The sequence below is a fragment of the Chrysochloris asiatica genome, unplaced genomic scaffold (assembly GCF_000296735.1).
Source record: "Chrysochloris asiatica unplaced genomic scaffold, ChrAsi1.0 scaffold00336, whole genome shotgun sequence".
Lineage (NCBI taxonomy): Eukaryota > Metazoa > Chordata > Mammalia > Afrosoricida > Chrysochloridae > Chrysochloris > Chrysochloris asiatica.
The window spans coordinates 1,195,003-1,217,195 of record NW_006408854.1 but is presented as its reverse complement, the minus strand read 5'-3'; the positions used below and the strand labels follow the sequence as shown (position 1 = coordinate 1,217,195).

Sequence of the window (22,193 nt, the reverse complement as noted above, 5' to 3'; positions counted from 1 at the left end):
ATCAAAAAGAACATATCAAGATCTATCTTGAAGTGCAATGCTTTCTGTGGTAGGATAGTATCAGTATACTACAAGAAAGATGAGTTAATACCACTGTTATTCAAATTTATGTACCAGCCACTAAAGTGAGTGATGATGAAATTGAAGAATTTTACCAGCTTCTTCTGAATTTAGAGATCATCTGAGAAACAGACTTGCTGCATCAGACATTGAAGACCAAAGACCAAAGACCAGAAGAGTTGTGGGATGACATCAAGGATACCATACAAGAAGAAAGTAAAAGGTCAATAAGAAGACAAGAAAAAAGAAAAAGACCAAATTGGATATCAGAAGAGACTCTCAAACATGCTCTCCACTGAAGAGATACAAACACAAATGGAAGAAATGCGGAGGTAAAAAAGCTGAATAGAAAAATTCAAAGGTCAGCTGAATAACAAAGTTAAATATTATGCTGAAATGTGCAGAGACCTAGAGGTAGAAAACCAAAAGGGAAGAACACGCTCAACATTTCTCAAGCTGAAAGAACTGAAGAAAAAACTCAAGCCTTGACTTGAAATATTGAAGGGTTCTATGAGCAAAATACTGAATGATGCAGAAAGCATCAAAATTAGGTGAAGGAATACCCAGTTACTGTACCAAAAAGAAATGGTTGATGTTCAACAATTTTAAGAAGCAGCATAAGCTCAAGAGCCAATAATACTGAAGGAGGAAGTCAAAGATGCAATAAAAGCATGGCTAAAGAATAAAGCTTCATGACCTAGTTATAATGGATGGATGATCAGAATTCAACCAGAGAAAAAAGATCTAATCCACTAGAACTTGATGAACTTGACCTATACTTATGGATGTAGTAGCTCAAAAGAGGGAACGAATCTTTACAATAAGGATCATTCCCACCCCCTCTGTATACATTGTGGACAGGGATGGGCAACTTAGACATTGGCTACACAAAATGTGGGGGCTACATAGGCATGAAGTGACTGGCTTGCAAGTTTTCAAGAGGGAACTTAGTTTCAGAGGGTGCGGGGGAAGGTAATATCTCCACTGAGTGGTATCCAACCTGTATGGATGGGGCTGGTGAAAGGAGATGGGAATAAGACTCTTGTGGTTCAGTAGTGAATAATTGCTATCAGGACTGATTATGAATATTGCAAATGTAAAGGTAGATGTTTTGTAACAAAAGGAGGGGAGTAGTTGATCTTGCAGTCCAGGATCAGTGGACCCTAAGACCATCAAGGGAGAAGAGCGGAGCGCGGACCCTATACAGAGTAGCAGTGATGCCAGAGATGGAGGCAGAGAAGATGGCATGAAGAGATGGAGCAGCTGGGGACTCTAGACTCAAGGAGGGAGAGGGGCTGTGTGCTGGTGGCCAGGGAACAGGGTATGCCCTTTGGTTTTTTGAATGGTTATATATTCCTGAGTGTTTCGGTATACATCCAAATGAAAAATAAATAAATAAATAAACAAACAAACAAACAAACAAACAAACAAACAAACAAACAGAGGGAATGGAAGCAAATGCTGTTGAATGATGATGCATGGAGGGGATTGTAATCTTTGCAATGAAATGAAATACAACAGGATGAACATAAAGCTGATGTTCTCCCATGTAAACTATCATTCAATTCACAATAAAAACTTAAATAAAAGAATAAGGCTCCAGGAATTCATGGAATACACATTGAAATCTTTCAACAAACTGAGGCAGCACTGGAGGCACTCACTTATCTCTGCCAAGAAATTTGGAAAACAGCTACCTGGCCAACGGATTGGAAGAGATCCACATTGTGCTCATTCTAAAGAGAGGTGACCCAATGGAATAGGGAAATCATCGAACAGTATCATTAATATCTCATGCAAGTTAATTTTGCTAAAGTTGATTCAAAATTGGCTGCAGCAATACATTGACAGGGAGCTACCAGAGGTTTATACCAAATTCAGAGGGGGACGTGAAATGAGGTATATCATTGACGCAAGTTGGACCTTGGCTGAAAGTGGGAAATACTAGAAAGATGTTTATCTATGCTCTGCTGACTATGCAAAGGCTTTCTATTGTGTGGATCATGACAAGCTATGGGCAACACTGTGGAGAAGGAGTACTCCAGAACACTTAATTGTGCTCATGAGGAACCTGTACATAGACCAAGAGGCAGTCGTTCGAATAGAACAAGGAGACTCTGAATGGTTTAAAATCAGAAAATGTGAGCACCAGGGTTGTATTCTTACATCATACTTATTGAATCTGTATGGTATGCTAAGCAAATAAAACAAGAAGTTGGATTATATGAAGAAGAACATGGCGTAAGGATTGGAGGAAAACTCATTAACAATATGTAACATGCAGATGATACAACCATGCTTGCTGAAAGCAAAGAGGACTTAAAATATTTATTGATGAAGATCAAAGACCATAGCTTTCTGTATAGGTTGCAACTCAATATAAAGAAAACAAAAATCCTCACAACTGGACCAGTAAATACCATCAAGATAAATGGAGACAAAATTAAAGTTTTAAAGACTTCATTTTGCTCGAATCAATCAACATTCATGGAAGCAGCAGTCAAGAAATCAAAGAATGTATTGCATTAGGAAAATCTTTTAAAACTGTTCAGTAGCAAAAAGTTCAGTTATAAGACCCAAAACATAGTATTTTCAGTAACCTCATTCACATGTGAAAATTGGACAAAGAATAATGAAGACTATAGTATTGAAGCATTTGAACTATAGTGTTGGAAGAGAATATTGAAGGTTCCATGGACTGCTAGAAAAACAAACAAATCTGTGTTGAAAGTAGAGTTGGAATGATCCTGAGGGGCCAGGTTAGCTAGACTTCATCTCTCATACTTCTGACATATTATCAGGAGAGATCAGTCCCTGGAGACGGATATCATGCTTGGTAAAGTGGGTCAGCAAAAAAAAATTTTGCTGAAGGCAATTCAAAAATGGTTGCAGCATGACATTGACTGTGAGCTAACTGAAATTCAAGCTGGATTCAAAGGAGGATGTGAAATGAAGTACATCATTGCTTATGTCAGATGGATCTTGGCTGCAAGAAGAGGATACCAGAAAGTTGTCTACTTGAGCTTTATTGACATTGCAAATGCATTCAACTGTGTGGATCATAAGAAACTATGAGTAACACTGAGAAGAATGGGAGCTATGTTTGCTGACCCTCAGAACTAGAGTCCAGTAACTTCAGGCTGAGGTTTATGGTGGAGTGGTATGTGCTGTAGACATTTATCTGCAGGCCTAAAAGAGCTTTGTAACTTTGATGTACAGAGAGAAGTCTGCCTGTGGGCATGATTGAGGAGAGGAAGTCCTGAAGGTAAGAACTATACCCTGAGAATATTTTGATCCTGCATTGTAACCTGTTGATTTTCTTAATAAACCCCATAACTAGTGAGCACTGTGGATTAATGGTTTGCTGTTCAACTTTTTTTTCAATTCTGTAATTGTTTGAAAACCTCTAGAGAAAGACTTGCTAAGTGTCATTGAGTTAATTATGACTCAGCAACCCTGTATAGGGCATCCAAAGAGTGACTGGTGGGTTTAACCCACCAGACTTTAGGTTAGCAGTCCACTGCTTATCCTACAATGCCATACCTTTAACAGTATTAAATATTAAGCAGAAATAGAGAAGCATAGAAGGAGGGATAAGACTTGTTAGGAACATGAAAACCATGGTAAAACAAAGTGCTCATGATGCAATGACTGACAACATCAATACTGAGAAGAAATCATGCAAAGGAAAATATGTAACCAATTTTTCAATAAGGCAGGATTTTGGGTAGGTAGTATGAAAACAAAAATGTTTAGCATAATTTGTTAAGTAGAAAGAGCAAGTTACAAACAGATTGCGGAGAAAATTCCATTTGTGTAAGAATAAAACAAAAATGTTTGAATATTCAAAGAAAAATTTTGGCAGTATGCATAAGAAAGTGTCAACAGTGCTTGCACTAGGGAAATAGAAATGGACAATCAAAAAGGATTCAGGATATAGGGAAATTTTGGTGTGTTTTTTTTAATTTTACACCCATCTGTATTGTCTAAGGTATTTATCAGCAAAGGCAGAAGGAAGAAATTTCTGAGTTAAGTTGGCAGAAAACCAGTTCAGTAAATTTTATCCTACCCAAATGCACATGTAGGTAACTAAAATAGCAAGACTACAAACTAAAAATCAAATGTTGTTGTCATTGTTAGATGCCATTGAGTCCGTTCTGACTCATAGTGACCCTATGTACAACAGAATGAAACACTGCCCTGTCCTGTGCCATCTTAACAATTATCATAACATTTGAGTCCTTTGCTGTTGTCACTGTGTCAATCCATTGTGGTGGGATGCTCTCTCTTTTTCACTGACCCTAACTTTTCCAGGAGTCCAGGTATGATGCTGTGGGTTAAGGCATTGGACAGCAAGGTTGATTTGAACCACAAAGTCAGCAATTCAAGTTCACTAGCCACTCCTTGGAAACCCTGTACATGGCCACTATGAGTCAGAATTGAGCCAAGGGCACTTAACAAAAACAACAAAAAACTTTTCCAAACATACTATCTTTCTCTAGGAACTGGTCCCTCTTGACAACATATCCCAAATACAACAGACAGCTTCTAAGGAATATTTTGGCTGTACTTATTCCAAGACAGATTTGTTTATTCTTCTGGCAGTCCATGATATTTTCAATATTCTTTGCAAACACCATAATTCAAATGCATGGTTTATTCTTCTTTATTCATTGTTCAACTTTCACATGTATATGAGGCAACTGAAATTACCATGGTTTGGGTGTAAAATCTAAGGAGTATTTCCACAAACAGAAGAATCAATTTGGGGTGGGTGTAGCAGTCTCTGGGTTGTGCAAACAGTTAACACGTCTAGCTGCTAACCACAACTTTAGAGATTCAAGTCTACCCAAAGATGCTTTAGAAGAAATGCCTTGTGATTTACTTTCTACAATGTCAACCATAGAAAACCGTATGGAGTACACATCTACTCTAACTCTGATCATCATTGAGGCAGAATTAAGTCAACGACAACAGGTTCACTTGTGAAATGGCATGCATATAGTGTATATCAGGAATGAAAACAACAGAGAGAACAGAGTCCCTTAGCTTCTCTGAACTCTAGTCTACAGCAACCAAAATAACCAGCAGCCACCCCAACACAGAGCTACAGTATTCTCATCCACATTAATCCAGACCTTACAATGTCCAACATACAGTCAAAGAGATGGAAGTTACAAAATGCAGCCTAGCAATTAGCTTTACCAGGAATACATTTAACATAGTGAGAATTAAGAGTAAGACACTATGAAGAGTGAACAGTTTGAGTGAAAAGAGACACTTAGATAATGTTTTATGAAATTAAGAATCTCAAAAAAATAATAAAATTGCAAAAATAAAATATTCATGGAAGCAATACAGAGAAAAATTCAAACTGCAGAAATGTTAAATAGTAATGTTTAGAGCAATCAGAAGCTGTTTCACCAGAATGCAGGGGAAACGTTCTAGATAAAAGTGATGTGACCATGGTTGAAGAGTACTGCAAACTCACTGGTTAAAATGATCGGCTGCTAACAGAAACATAGGTGGTATGAACCCATTAGCTGTTCTGTGTAAGAAAGAAGGGGCAATCCACTACAATAAAGATTGTTAAGTGCCTCCGAGTCAGTTCTGACTACAGTGACCCTATATAGGGTTTCCAAGGCACAGCGGGAGAACTTGAACTGCTGACTTTGTGGTTCCAATGAATCTTGTAGTCTAGCATATTAACTGGCAGCGCCACACCAGGATTACAGACTTGGGAATCCTACGGGGCAGTTCTACTCTGTCCTATATGGTTGCTAAGTATTAATCATCTTAACAGGAATAAGTTAGTTTGTTTTTGTATGTGTGTTTTGGGGGGTCAGGGATTTAGTACCATTGTAGCTGGTACTTGCTGGTGAGTCGGTTCTGACTTACAGCAACCCAGTATAGGGTTTCTGAAGAGTGATAGGTGGGTTAGAACTGCCACCCTTGCAGTTAGCAGTCCAGTGCATATCCTACAGTGCCACACCAGGACTCCACTTTGCCTGCAAAATCCCTTTATAGTATGACTTAGGATTTCATTTTTTAGTTCAGTCCTTTCAGTTTGAGAAATGTTACATGTGTGCTTACCTTTTCATTTTCAAGGTCTTTGCACATTCTATTGTAATATTTGACTTTGTCTTTTTAAGCTGTTTTTTAAAATCTTCTGTTCTGTTCTTCTATTTCACCATGTCTTTCATTTACTTTAGCTGCTCTACATTCTAATATAGGATAAGGACTAGACTGCTAATCACAAGATCGGCAGTTCAAACCCACCTACTGCTCTTCAGAAACCCTATGAGCGTTGCTGTGAGTCTGAACAGACTCGATGGCACTTAACAAAAATGGGCAAAATACTGAAAACACAGGAAGCATCAAAAGAAGATGGAAGGAATTGGTTGACACTCATTATCCATGAGGTAGCATAAATCAAGAACACATGATATTTAAGTAAGGAATCCAAGTTGCACTGAAGGTACTGATGAAAAACAAGGCTCCCAGAACTGACTGAATATCAGTTGAGAAGTGTCAACAAAGGGAAGCAATGCTGGAAGTGTTCAATCATGTACACCAAGGAATTTGGAAGAGAGCTACCTGACCAACTGATTGACAGATATATATATATATATATACACACATTAAGTAGAACCTATACCATTCAAAGGAATGGTAATCAAAAAAATGAGGGAACCATTGAACAATATAATTAATATCGTATGCAAATAAAGTTTTGATGAAAATAATTTTTAAATGGTTGTAGCAGTACATCAACATGGACCTGCCAGAAATTCACATTGGATTCAGAATAGGACATGTAAAAAGCTATATCATTGTTGATGTCAGACAAACTTGACTGAAAGCAGAGGATACCATAAAGACATTTACTTGTATTTTATTGACTATACAAAGGCATTTGACTGTGTAGAGACTGTGTAGAAAATAACAATTTTTGGATAACATGGGAATTGAAGAATACTAAATTGTGTTTAAATAGAACCTATACATACCCAAGAGGTAGTCATTCAAACAGAACAAGAGAATACTGTGTGGTTTAAAATCAGAACATGCACGTGTCAGGGTTGTATCCTTTCACTATGTTTATTCAGTCTGTATGCTGAGCATATAATCTGAGAAGGTGGATTATGTGAAGAAAATTGTGGCATCAGGATTGGAGGAAGACTCAGTAACAACCTGTGATATGATGATGACACAACCTTGCTTGCTGAAAGTGAAGAGGACTTAAAGTACTTAAAGTACTTCCTAATGAAGTCCTGGTGTGGAGCTGTGTGATAGAGCACGGGACTAAAAGGTCAGTTTGAATCAAAAGGTCAGCAGCTCACATCCACCAGTCACTCCTTGGAACTCCTAGAAAGGGTCGCTGTGAGTCCGACCAACTCAACAATACTCAACAGCAACAACAACAATGAAAATCAAAGCCTACATATGAATTACACATCAACATGAAAACATGTTTTTTAATCCTCACAACTAGGTCAGTAATCAACGTCATGATAATAATCCACAATCAACACCTACAGAATCAGTAGTAAAGCAATCAAATGACATTTGTGGCATGTCTGCTGCAAAAGACCTCTTTAATGTATTAAAGACGTCACTTTGAGAACTAAGGTGCATCTGACCCAAGCCATGGTAATTTCAAATGGCTAATGTGAATGTGAAAGCTGGACAACAAATTAGAATTGTTGTTATTATCAAGTGCCACTGAGTTGATTCAGACTCAGAGCAACCTTGTATAGGGTTTCCAACGAATGGCTAGTGAGTTTGAACCACCTACTTTGCAGGTCAAACCAACCTTGTGGTCAAGTGCTTATCCAACAGCATTACAATTACAACTGTTGAGTGCAATCAAGTTGTTTATGACTCATAGAAACCCTGTATAAGGTTTCCAAAGAACAGCTGGTAGGTTTGTACTGCTGACCTTGTGGTGCACAGTCCAGTGCTGATCCATAGCACCATGCCAGAAGTACAATAAGAATAAGAATGTTGTTGTTGTTAAGTACCTTTGAACTGCTGACCTTACAGTTCAAACCAACTTTGCAGTCCAGCACATTAGCCCACAGTGCCACACCAGGACTACAAGAATAAGAATAAGAATGTTGTTGTTAAGTGCCATTGAGTCGATTCCGACTCATAGCAACCCTGCATAGGGTTTCCGAGAAGCAGCTGGTGAGCTTGAACCATTGATCTTGCAATTCAAATGGCTTTTCAGTCTGGCTCATTAACCCACAGTGCCACACAAGGACTCCCAAAAATAAGAATAGATGACAAAAAATTATGATGTCAAAGATATAAATTACAGCATGGACAGCCAGAAGAACAAAAAAAAAAAATCTGTCTTGGAAGACATACAGTCAGAATGCTCCTGTGAAGCAAGGATGGAGAAACATCACCTCACAAACTCTGGACATGTTATCAGTCCCTGGAGAAGAAAATAATGTTTAGTAAAGCAGAGGGTCAGCAAAAGAGAGGAAGACCCTCAAAAAAATTCAATGGCACAGTGGCTGCAACAATATATGTCATTACTATATTTGAGCCTATTATTGCAGCCACTGTAGTTTTTTGTAATCTGTGGCTGGCAGTGGGTGCTGGTGCGGTCATCTTGGGCATGACGGAACAGCAGCAGGATGAGAAGAGTGCTCCCACCACAGAGGTTTGACCCATCATTGGAGATAAAGGTGTGAACATTTTTTCCTGCTCATTGGTCTCTCACTGTCTATGCACCTCCAACTTTGGTGACTAGAGGAGGTGCCTGAGCAAGTGTACGCCCCTCCCCCAACCCAGAGGGTTCTACTATGCATGCATACAGATCTGCTCAGCAAAGACCACAGTGCACAGAATCTAAGAAGGGGGAAAGGTTTACAAGAACTGCTTAAAATGGAACAGTCTCTCAGAATGACTTCCAGCTGGCTAAGCAAGGGGTACTAAAGTCATACTCATATTTTGCTACATTTTTTTGTGTGTTTGTGTGTGATTTAGACTATAGTAATCTGTTTTTTTGTTTGTTTGTTTGGTTGGTTTTCTGTTGTGGTTTTATTTATTTTTTGGTTCCCCTTTTACCTTGGGGGGGGGGGGGCTCTTTCTCTCTCTACATTACCCAAGAAGAAATAGAAATTGTGGTCATATAGCCAAGCTACAATCACACCCTATAAAATCACATAATCCAGGCAAGACCCATTACCAGCTGCTGTACACCAGATGGACAGCCAACACCTGCTACAGTTACTCTGAGTTGAGTAATAAGAAAAGTGAGAAGGGATGCCCATCTCCTGATCACATCTACCTGGAGGCAATCAAAAAGCTTATCAGTATATATTCATCTAATTACTGAACACACATCTGTTTATTGAAGATGCCCAAGAGACAGTCAAAGATTTTGGCACATGTCCAGAAACAAGATAGAGTAACTGAAACAAATGAGCTGCAGGTAGACCTAGACTTCCCACTGGAAGGAGGGCAGGCTTTGGAACTGCTTGAGAAGGAATTCAGGGGAATGATGTTGAGGTCCTTCCAGATGCTCCATGGAGGGATTGAGAAAAATAAGAAAGACATCAGGAAAGTGTTACAAGAACAATCAAATAAGATGGATACAGCATTGGAAATAATTCAAAACCTGCAATATGAAGTCCAAACAATTATTAATAAAATATCAGAAATGGACAGTACACTGAAAGGGCAAAGGAGTAGAATTGAAGAGATGGAAGCCAGAACCAGTAAGCTGGAAGATAAATCTCTCAATACTGATAAGATAGAAGAGCAAGCAGAAAATAAGGATAAAATTATTTGAAGATAGTATGGGACAACATGAAGAGGAATTACTTGAAAATTATTGGAATTCCAGGACAGGAAGAATCACAGAAGACCACAAAGGAGATAGTTGAAGAGCTTCTGGAAGAAAATTTCCCTAACATACTAAAAAACAAAAAGATAAGCATTCAAGAAGCTCAATGAACCCCAGAAAGGATAAACCCCAAAAGAAAATCGCCAATACATATCATAATCAAGCTCTCCAAAATCAAAGATAAGGAGAGAATCCTGAAAGCAGCTAGGGAAAAGAGAAGGGTTACCTACAAAGACAAGCAAATAATATTAAGCTCTGATTTTCATCAGAAATCATGCAGGCAAGAAGGTAATAGGGAGACATTTATATAGCCCTGAAAGAAAAAAAACTGTCAACCAAGATTGTCCACCCAGCAAAGCTGTCAATTAAATACAATGGTGTAATAAAAATATTCCAGGATAAACAGAAGCTAAGGGACTTTGTCAAAGCCAACCCAGTGCTTCAAAAATATCTTAAAAGAGTTCTTTGGATTGAGAACCAACAAGAATAGACAACAACCAGAGATTGATATATGTGGCAACAACACCCAGAATTCAATTGACAGATGGAAAAGTCCAGGACAGAACATTAACAACAAAACGAATTTAGAGGATCTGGGAGGTCAGTCTATGATCAAAACAATTACAATGTGAAAGAAGGTAAAAATATAGCAACAGAGGTCCAGGTGATGAGGAAGTGAGGTAGTTTGCAGGGTAAAATAGACTGTTTTAAATGGACCAAAAAGTTGATAGAATATAGGGTAACCTCAATGAAAATTATTCTTCACAACATACCAAGAAAATGAAAATCCAAGAAGTACACGGAAACACTAAAAATATGAAGCTTAAGAAAAGATACCATACTAAAAGAAAGAAAGAAAGAAATTCTTTGTTGGCTGCCAGGGATGGGAGGGAGGGCACGGTAGAACACAGTTTAGGGGATAGACACATCATAGTTCAGGTGTTGGGGAGGACAATACACAAGAAGGGGGAAGTGGATGGAAGAACAAGGTAGCTAGGGGAACACTTAGGCAGGTTTGCATGGGCTAAATAGTACAGAGGGAAACAGTGATGTGTTTTCAACCTTGGAACAACAGGGCTCTGTGATACAGGGATCGAGGCCTAGCCTGAAGGGGTAAAAGAAGAGAAATAATATTAAGATGCTGGACTGTCTTATGACGTTGGTTTCCCTTGTCTACTATTGTAAAATAGACACTTGATTGGGAAAGAAAGGAATATCAGGAAACATAATTCCAGAAAAATTGTAAATCCATCTTCAGCCTACTGAATGGAATACATAAAAGGGGTTCTAGAACTTCTCCAGTAAAACAGGTCTCTTGCAGAGCCTTTGTAATGTATAGGACCTTAGGTGGAATCCTGAGCCCCATCCAGAACCTTCTGAGGTAGGACATTCCCACTTGAAATGATAATGCAAACCAGCCTGGAGCAACTAGAGGAACAGAAGATATTTCTTGAAAATAAGACCAGCAGGAAAAATCGAAAACAAAAATGGCAGTCTGATTGACTAGAGAACAAACAAGCTTTCTGCCAGGGAGCCATCAAGGTGAGTAATCAAGTCTCTTCAAGACAACCCTCCTTTATGACTGAAATTCAAAGGAAACATATGAGCAGGCATGTAAGCTTGCTGGCAACCACGTTGGTTGACTGGGGAGTAGAAGGGAAAGGTATCAATGAAGATGTAAGCTGATTCGACCATGTTCCATAGACTCCTGTTCACCTGGAGATGAGAGAAAGAAGATGAAGGGATGTTTGGTCCAAAATGTGGTGAGACCTGACGACTCCTAAGCCCATGGAAAACGGCCTAGCCACAGAGGAATAGAGCCGAGAGTGAAATGGCCAGCTGATATGAAGTGAGGAGAGATGCACAAGAATGCCCAAACTTGAAGACAGTACCTATTTGACCTAACTTCGATGACTTGATCAGAATTCAAGGAAGATTAAAAAAAATTATAAAGGAAATAAGTATAAATTGCTGCAATTTGATGAATTTGACCTATACTTATGGATGTAGTAGCTCAAAATACCAACAGAGAGGGTAGGAGACTTCATATCAGGAATCAAACATACCCTCACTGTACACAGGATTGATGGGGATGGGCAACTTAGACATTGGCTACCTAAAATCAGGGAGCTATAAAGGCATAAAGTGGTTGGCTTACAAGTTTTCAAGAGGGAGTTTAGTTTCAGAGTAGGGAAAAGTAGAGTCCTCACTGAATAGCTTTCATCTTGTCTAGATGGGTCTGGTGAAACGAGATGGTGAAAAGATTCTTATGGTTCAATAGTGAGTAATTGTTATCATGACTAATTGCAATTGTCACAACTGTAAAGGTAGAAGTTTTGTAACATGGAAGGGGAGTAGTAAATCTTATATTCCAGAAACAGAGGACCCTAGGACCATCAAGGGAGAAGAGTATGAGCTGAATGTTGAACCTACCCAGAGAAGCAGCGGCACCAGAGATAGAAGCAAAGATGATGGCATGGAGAGATACAGCAGCTGAGGACTCCAGACTCATGGAAGGAGGAAGATTGTGGGCTGGTGGCCAGGAGGCTGGCTTGCAGGATTTGCCCTTGGGTTGTTTAAATGATTATATATTCCTGAGTGTTTTTGTGTACATAAAAAAAAAAAAAAAAAAACCAGGGACTAGAAGCAAATACTGTTGAATGGTGATGCATGGAGGGGATCATAATTATTGCAATGATACAACATACAATAGGATGCGTGCAAAACTGATGTTCTACCATGTAAATTAAGGAGCTCTGGTAGCGTAGTGGTTACGAATCGGGCTGCGAACCTTAAGGTCAGCGGTTCGAAACTACCAGCCGCTCCGCGGGAGAAAGATGAGGCTTTCTACTCCCGTAAGGATTTACACCCTCGGAAACCCTGTACAGGGTCGCTATGGGTCGGAACCGACTCGACGGCACTTAACAACAACAACAACACCATGTAAATTATCACTCAGTGCACAATAAAAGCTTTAAAAAATAAATCCTATGGTATACAGCTCTACTCTAACACGTGGGTTCGCCATGAGTCAGAGTAGACTCGACAGCCACTATTTATTTATTTCATTATTCATATAAATATAAATGTGTGTTTTTGTTTTTTGTTTTTTCAAAAAAATAGCCATGTGATATAGAAAAAGCATATGATATCGAAGGAAGAAATGCACGGTGCATTGACATCATTGTTATTTGTTCCCATAAATGATAAGAATGTCTCATAGGGATTAGAGAAAGACTCATTAACAACCTGTAATATGTAGATGATACAAGCTTTCTTGCTGAAAGTGAAAAGTACCTAAAATCCTTGCTGGTGAAGATCAAAGAGTACATTCTTCAGTATACGTTGTACCTCAATATAAACAAAACAAAAATCCTCACCACTAGAGTAATAAATAACACATGATAAATGGAGAAAAAAGATTGAAGTTGTCAAAGATTTCATTCTGCTTGAATTCGCAATCCCATGGAAGCAGCAGTAAAGAAATCAAATGATGTGTTGCATTAAGCAAATCTGTTGCACCAGAACTTTTCAAAACATTGAAGAGCAAAGATGTCAATTTAAGGACTGAGGTATTTCTGATCCAAGCCATGGTATTTTCAATATCCTCACATGTATGTGAAAGTTGTACAATGAATAAGGAATACCATAGAGGAATTGATGTATTTGAATCATGGTGTTGGAGAAGAATATTAAAATTACAGTGGACTGCCAGAAGAACAAAAAAATCTGTGCTGGAGACGTACAACCAGAATGTTCCTTAGAAGCCAAGATGGCCAGACTTTGTCTCTCATGCTATGGGCATATTACCAGGAGGGAATAGTCCTTGGAGAAGGACAACATGATAGGTAAAGTAGGATAGTGAAAAAGAGTAAAACCCCAATGAGATGGAGTGGCACAGTGGCAGCAACAATGGACTCAAACATAGCAATGATAGTGAGGTTGACACAGGACCAGCCAGTGTTTCAATCTGTTGTACACAGTGCCACTATTAGTCAGTAATATATCGATGGAACTAACAACAAGATTAGAATATTTACTGTTTTAAATGTTTCCTATATTTCAGTGTCTTTTTTATGTTGTAAGGTTTTTTGTTGTTTGTGGTGGTTTTTCAAATTTCAGAGACAGCGTGTTTATTTATTGATCAATTTTGCTATATTTGTTTTCTCGTCATCTTCTGCTTTCATCTTTATAAATTTAGGATTTACTTTAAAATCCCCTTTAAAATAACCACAAAATGAATGAAATTAGACTATTTTTTTCCATAAGAGTTATCCAAAATTTAGTAGCTTAATGGAATTAAAAAATAATCAATTTTTTCACATTAGTATTTGAAGCCCCTTGTATTTATTTGGTATGTTTTTTTTTCATCAAGGCCAATCATATTGTTTTATTTATCTTTGTTATATTTTGTCTTAAATTTCTATAGAAAAGTCCATTCACTATTTTCTTTAAGAGTTTCGGACTATTTTTTGCTATTTTGAATTGCCACTTAAATATATTTTGGAGTCAGTTTGTCAATTCTTCTCAACTTATCCCAGAGAAGAGATACCATTTTAATCAGAATTATGTTAATATTATTTGGCTCTTCTGGGGTTATTCTCAAAAAAATTCTGACACAGTTATAAAGATATGAAAAATGGTATCCAGGGATATGGATAATGACCATAAAACGAACAAGATGTGAATGAGGATATTGGTTAAGAGATTCTATCCAAGGATAGGTGATGGAGACATGAATGAGAAGGACCAATCAGAAAATCATTTAAAAGGGAAAATTGACTCGATTTTCTGAATAAATGTATGTAAGTGTTACAAAAAAAGCAGAGCTTGGGAAACGCCTATCTGGCTTGCTCTCATCTGGAGAACTGTTGAAAGGAAGACAGCTCTGTTGTGGGATAAAACCAGGGTCCAAATTAACTAGCTGAATTGTTCTCTATAGTCCACATGGATTTTTTTTTAATTACTAGACATATTGAGTACTATCATGTTCAGCAGTACCACTATGAAAATTAAAATGAAGCATTGACAAATTAGAGGAAAACAGCAGGATGGTGACTATACCTCATCAAAATGAAGTGTTCCATTCAAAGGACTGAGATCATCTTTAGCCATCTCATCTATGGTCCATTGAAGTTGGACAGCTCCTTTTCCTCCTGGAGACCGGACAACCGTTAATGTCACATAAGAATCAGTATCATCAGACAACAGGGATTCATCAACCATTACCTGAAAAGAAGAAAGAAGAGAAAAGAAAAACTCTAGCATGGTGTAAAAGGAGGAGAAACAAGTTAAATATCATTTTTAAGATTATCATAATTGCAACTTTTAAGTTTAGAATTCTATTTACAGTATGTTGCAATATATGGCAGAAAAAAATGATTCAACAAATCCCATTTCTTTTTTGCCCTAGATACTTTGGTAGGCAGCATTCCCTATCCTTTCTTGCAATTAGGTGGGGCTAGAAGATGGAATTCTGGAAACAGAATATAGGTAGAATCAATGTATATCAACAGCAGTCTTGCCATAAATTTCCCTCGCAACCTTCTCATTCTCTCTCCATGTGCCACATGGAGACAACTCCAACAACCTAGAAGAACAAGAGATTCAAGATGCAAGGTCCTTAAGTTGCCTCTTTGAGGAGAGATTTTACAAAAGAACCACCCAACCAGGTATGCTGGCATCGGAGACTTTTAAGAGGAAGAAATAAACTGTGATTATGTTAAGGAACTAAAATTGGGGAGTTCTTTGTTAAGGTATCCAAGCTTTTTGTATAAGAGAGATATAAGTCAACCTCTAAATTATCAGCAATTACCATAACTTGAAGTAAAAAGAGATTTTATTAACCTGATATAATGAAAAGGATGATTTTGTAAGTTAATTTATCTGTACCATTACCATTCTTGGAGTCATGCTGTGGTACTGTAGAATAAGCACTGGACTAAAGGTTGGTTTGAACCACAAGGTCGGAAGTTCAAACATACCAGTCACTTCTCAGAAACCCTACACAAGGTCACTTGACTTGGAATCAACTCAACAACACTTAACAATAACAACAATATTTCTTTTATTTGTAGTCCTGGTGTCATGCTGTAGTATAAGCAGTGGACTGCTAACAGCAAGGTCAGCAGTTCGAACGCACCAGCTGTTCTTCAGAAACCCTATACAGATTCACGATGAGTCAGTACTTACTCAACAGCACTTAAGTACAACATTACTATTATTTAAGGATTCTTGGTGGTGGTGTAGGTTAGGCATTGGGTTGCTAAGCACAATGTCAGAGGTTCAAACTCACCAGTTGCTCTGTGGGAGAAAGATGAGGTTATGTGTCCCCATAAAAATTTACACTCTTGAACATCTTATAAAGGTTTACTGATAATCGCAATCAACTTGATGAGAATGGGTTTTATTGTTTTTATTGAACAACTTGGTTCAACAGAATTATCTATACTGACTCTGTGGTGCAAACTGCAATTGAACCTATACTACCCACTGTTGTTGTTGTTGTTGTTGTTAAGTGCTGTCAAGTTGATTATGACTCAGTGACCCTGAGTCATAGAGTTTCCAAGGTACAACTGGTGGGTTTGAGCCACCAATATGAGTTCCCAAAATGAAGATGACTAATTATTGTTTAGAGCACTATAGTAAATGACAGCAGTAAGATAAACTGAACAAACAAAATTTAGTAGTATATCAGATTCTTCACTTTCCCAACAGTGAGAGGAGAGGTATGGAAATACATTGTTCAACAGCCAACTCCAAACACATGACAAAGTTAAAAGAAACACATTTTTATAAGTTTTCATCAGTCTGCAGTTTGAATACTAAACCTTAAACCTTTTTATCTAACTTGAGAGGCTAATAGAAACAGACTATAAAACAAATTATACATTTATATGCATTAAAATACTTCTTTTCAAGTATGCAAGAAACAAAGAATGGATGAAAATACTATACAATAATAATAATAGTCATTACGGCATGGAGCTCCTTGCTTATACAAACAGTTAAGACAATTGGATGCTAGCGGAAAGGTTGGATGTTCAAATACCCCCAGTGATATATTGGAAGAAAGTTCTAGTGATTCACTTCTGAAAAATCAGCCATTAAAAACGCCATGGAACACAATTCTTATCTGACTCACATAGGTTGCCATGAGCCTAAATCAACTCCACAGCACCTTGAAAGCAAAAATTTCAGGATACTAATATTCTAATACTTCTGGGGTTTTTGTTTCTTTATATTTTTTTTCATTTCCCACACTTTTATGTTGCTTAAGAGATATTCAACGTTTTTCTTCTGACCTTACCACTTCTTATATTTACCTGTGCTTATGCCTTTCCCAAAGAAGAAGAGTTTTATTAACCTATAGCAGAAATATGTTCCACTCTTTTCAGACTTCCAAGTTCTTTTAAAATTAAAATTTGAATGGCAAAATAATTACACAATAATTAGGTTATATTCACATTTTGGAGCATTTGAACAAGACACAGTTCTGACAGCAAGTTCAGCTCTAGCCTTATAGTCACAAGTTTAAGAGTAGTGACAATAATGGATATTAGAACAACATGTTTACTAATAAAAATGGTGAACTTCTAATTATCTATAAAGTAAGTAAATAAGGCTAATGGTGATAAAGTTGTTGAGTATTTGGGAACCTATCTAAACACTTTTACTATTATTTTATCATAGAATTTCCTTTGAAAGGTAAATTCATAATAATTATAACATTAGCATCATATAATAGTAACTATAATGTAGTTTAATATAATTCTTTATTTGCTATTGAAAATATAGAGAAAATTTACTACTCATTGCCAAACCTGGCTTCGGAAATATTTCATTCCTATGATTGGTTAAATTTTGTTTTTCCTCTAAGTAGTTGAACAAATACTAATTGGGTTCCCTCTTTCAGGTCTTAGAAAAAAAACAAACAATAAAAAGTAAGAAAGAAGAAAGAGAGAAAAAGACAGAATTACATGTGCTAGGGTGATTGATTCATTTAAAGACAAGGTGGCACAGTAAACAGAAGCACCAAGCCCACCCTTTGCAACAAAGACCTGAGAGACCAAGTAAAACAGATAAGGATGTGATCCTGGAACTCTGAACTTCAGACAACAGGACAGAGGGTGAATTGAGTACTGACTGGAAGAAGAAGCTGAACAGCAACAGTGAGAGAAAAGAAAAAAGAGTGGATTGTGGGCTACTGTGGAACAGCATGACCATCTTGAGCCCTTGCAAGAGGATGTCTGCACTGCAGCCTGTGGGCAAGGTGATGGCTGGAAGCTGGTGACAGGGATGCAGCCAGACCCTGAACATGCCAACTCAGTGGCCACTGGCACCTCCTCTTGTACAGCCTTTGCTCTGCTGGGGTCAGACACCTGGCATAGTGATCCTTACTCTGGAGGCACAGAAGCACACACTAGAATACACTACACAAACCGTGAACAGAGAACTAACTGCATTTACACTCCTGGTCTCTATCACATTCACCAGGAAACAGGTGGTAAAGGCCTGAGAATACACCAATATACAATCAACAACTATATATAAACGTTGTTGTTAGGTGCCGATGAGTTGGTTTCAACCCATAGAGACCCTATTGTACAACAGAATAAAATCCACCTGGTTCTGCGTCATCCTCACAACTGCTGCCACTGTGCCAATCCACTTTACCAAGTATGATATCCTTCTCCAGGGACTGTTCCCTTCTCACAATATGTTCAAAGTATGAGAAACAAAGTCTGACCATCTTGGCTTCTAAGGAATATTCTGATTGTACTTCTTTCATCACAGATTTGTTTGTTCTTCTGGCAGTCCATGATACATTAATATTCTACTCCAACACCATAATTCAAATGCATCAATTGTTCTATAGTATTCCTTAGTCATTGTCCAACTGTCTTTCACACGGCATATGAAGCTACTTAAAATACCATGGCTTGGGTCAGGTGCACATTTGTCTTCAAGCTGACATCTTTGCTCTTGAGCATTTTAAAAATGTCTTGTGAAGCAAATTTGCCTAATGCAATATATCATTTGATGTCTTGATTGCTGCTTCCATGAGTGTTGATTGTGGATGCAAGCAGAATGAAATCTTTGACAACTTCAATCTTTCTCCATTTATCATGATATTATTTATTACTCCAGTGATGAGGATTTTTGTTTTTTTTATATACTGAGGTACAATCAATATTGAAGACTGTGATCTTTGATCTTCTTTTAAGTCCTCTTCACTTTCAGCAAGCAAAATTGTATCATCTACATATCACAAGTTGTTAATGAGTCTTCCTCCAATCCTGCCACATTTTTTCTTCACATAATCCAATTTATAGTATTATTTGCATACAGATTGAATAAATATGGTGAAAGAATACAACTCCTTTCCTAATTTTAAACCATTCAGTGTTCCCTTCTTCTGTTTTAACAACTGTCTCTTGGTCTATGTATAGGTTCCTTATGAGCACAATTAAGTGTTCCAAAATACTAATTCTTGGTAATCTTGTCCATAGCTTGTCATGATCCACACAGTCGAAAGCCTTCGCATAGGCAATAAAGCACAAGTAAACATCTTTCTGGAATTCTCTGCTTTCAGCCAAGTTCCATCTAACATCAGCAATGATATCTCCAGTTCACTGTCCTTATCTGATTATAACACCACAACATCTCAGTGAAAATAGACAATTCCAGCTTAGAGAAAGAAACAAGACAGAGTGCCTCAAACAAGTCACCAAAATACAGTCAGAAATATAACACCAGAAATTATATCAGAACTATCTGATAATGAATTTTAAATAATGTTACTTAGGCAATGTCAACAGATTAAAAGATCAAGGGACACATGGATAAACTATGGTGGGGAAAGTCATGAAACACACTAACAAAATAAGTGAGAAACATAAAATCAGCCATTAGAAAACCAGATTAACAATAAGATTTCAAAAATAGAAGACACATTGAGAGGGTAAAGAAAAAAAAATTATATCAGTGGAAAACCAAATAGCTGCACTTAAAAAAAATATCTCTTAATAATCACCTGCTAGATGAGCAATTTTAATTTTTTTTACATTCTAGGTAATGTTTAGTAAAAAATTGATTTAGAAATCTATATGCCTAAATAAAAAACCTAGATAAGCAATTTTTATAAAAAGAACGAACAAAAAATCTTTAAGACTAATATTTATGTGGATACTATCAAGAGGAATAACTTACATGTGATTGGAACTCTAGAACAGGTAGATACATTAAAAAAAAAAAAAAAAAAAAACCATAAAGACTATTGTCCAAGAGTTTTTGGAGAAAACTTCCCTAACATCATGAAAGGTTAGAAGATAGGCACTCAAGAATTTGAATGAACTCCAAACAGTATAGATTCCAAAAGAAAAAATACCAACACATACTATAATTAAACTTTTTAGAACCAAAGACTAGGAAAGAATCCTAAAAGCAGTTTAGGAAACATGAAAAGTTACCTACAACAGAGAACTAATAAAACTATGTTTTGATTTCTCATAAAAAATCATGCAGGCAAGAAGACAATGGAATCACATATATAAAACTCTAAAACAAAAAAAAATGTCAACCAAGAATCATGTATTCAGCAAAACTCTCCATCAAATATAACAGCAAAATTAAAAGAATTTGTAAAAATCAGCAGCCTTACCAAAAATACTAAAGGGATTTCTTTGGAGAACCAATAGCAACATAAAACAACCTGAAATTAACATACATGACAATATCACCCAGATATGTGGTGGTGGTGATGGATGTGTGCTGTGGAGTTGGTTCCAACTCACAGCAACCCTGCATAGGGTTTCTGACACTGTAAATCTTTACGGGAGCTGAAAGACTCAACTTTCTCCTGCAGAATGGCAGTTTTGAGCTGCTGATCTTGAGATTAGCAGCCCAACTCGTAACCACTACGCAAACAGAGTTTCTTTATTGAAGTATGCAAAGAAAAACAGACCTATAAGACTGCAAAGAAAGAACAAGAGATACAGTTGCAACAAAAGCAACAACAAAAAAAAAACTCATATAGTAAAAAGAGGGAATAATCCAGTTACAGATCTTCCAAATTAAGAAGAAATCGATTTCAAGAAAAATGAATAAATAGGTAAATAAAAAATAAGCCTAACCCCCCAAACTAGACCAAACCTTACCCATAGACCTAGCCCAACCCTCACCCCTAACAGTAACACTAGGCCTAACCATAACCCTAGCTATAACTCCTTACTCCTACCCACCCACACCAAAATAAACTTTAAAAAAAATTCCAAGGTACAGTACAAATCAATCATTAAATTCTGTCATTAAATTCATTCTGATAGGACAGAGTCAACTTGCTCTATACAATTTCCCAGACTGTAATTATTTATAGATGCAGATTGCCTCATCTTTCTATTGAGGGAAGGCTAGTGGGTTTGAACTGCTAGCCTTGTGGTTAATAGTCCAATGTGGTTAACACACTCTACCACCAGGGGTCCTAGATAGAGTACAAGAAGTGTATGTAATATAAATCCCTCTCTAGCTAAACCCATCCTGGGTATAACACCCAGACTATGACAGACCCCTATCTTGTTACCATTATGATGATCTGACAGTAGGGCAGGAAGATAGTAAAGGGAAAATAAAAGAATAAAAATAAAACCCATTGCCACTGAGTCCATTCCAACTCATAGCAATCCTACAGGACAGAGTACAATTGCCCTATAGAGTTTCCAAGGCTGAATTCTTTACAGAAGCAAACTGCCACATCTTTTTCCCCATGAGTGGCTGGTAGATTCAAACCTCCACAGCACTAAATAGGAATCTGTCTCTCTGTATAAAAGCTCTAGTTACTATCAGACTATGTGTGTAAGTTAAAGGATAAAAACCAGTTCCTAAATCACTTTTGTTGTATACTATTTAGCCAATACTGATTCATAATGACTGCATAAGACAGAGCAAAACTACTCCATAATATTTTATAGACTGAAATGTCTACGGGAGGTAATACACTAATCAACTCAAAAGTGACTTGGGAAGAGAATCATATGTCACAGGTAATGAAGAATTTTTTTTAAAGTTAAATACACCTTCATATAAATATTTCATGAAAAAAAGTTAAAAGTCTATTAAAGGGGAGAACAAACAAGATGGCGGATTGGGTGGACGTATAGCAGAGAGCTCCGCCAACAACAACACAGAATACCTGACCAAGCAGGCACAGGGGATGGTCCCAGAACTCTGAACCACATATAAAGGAATACTTAGAAGGTTGGAAGACTCATAG

At 37.3% G+C, this 22,193-nt stretch overlaps 1 protein-coding gene across 1 annotated transcript in view; it reads right to left on the bottom strand.

Annotated features, from left to right (window-relative positions):
• GPR98 (G protein-coupled receptor 98) overlaps positions 1-22,193 on the bottom strand; it is a 962,819-nt gene that overhangs the window by 707,387 nt on the left and 233,239 nt on the right. The window contains 1 exon segment of the mRNA XM_006875701.1: positions 14,987-15,151. Within this exon segment, the coding sequence (XP_006875763.1) occupies positions 14,987-15,151 (165 nt within the window).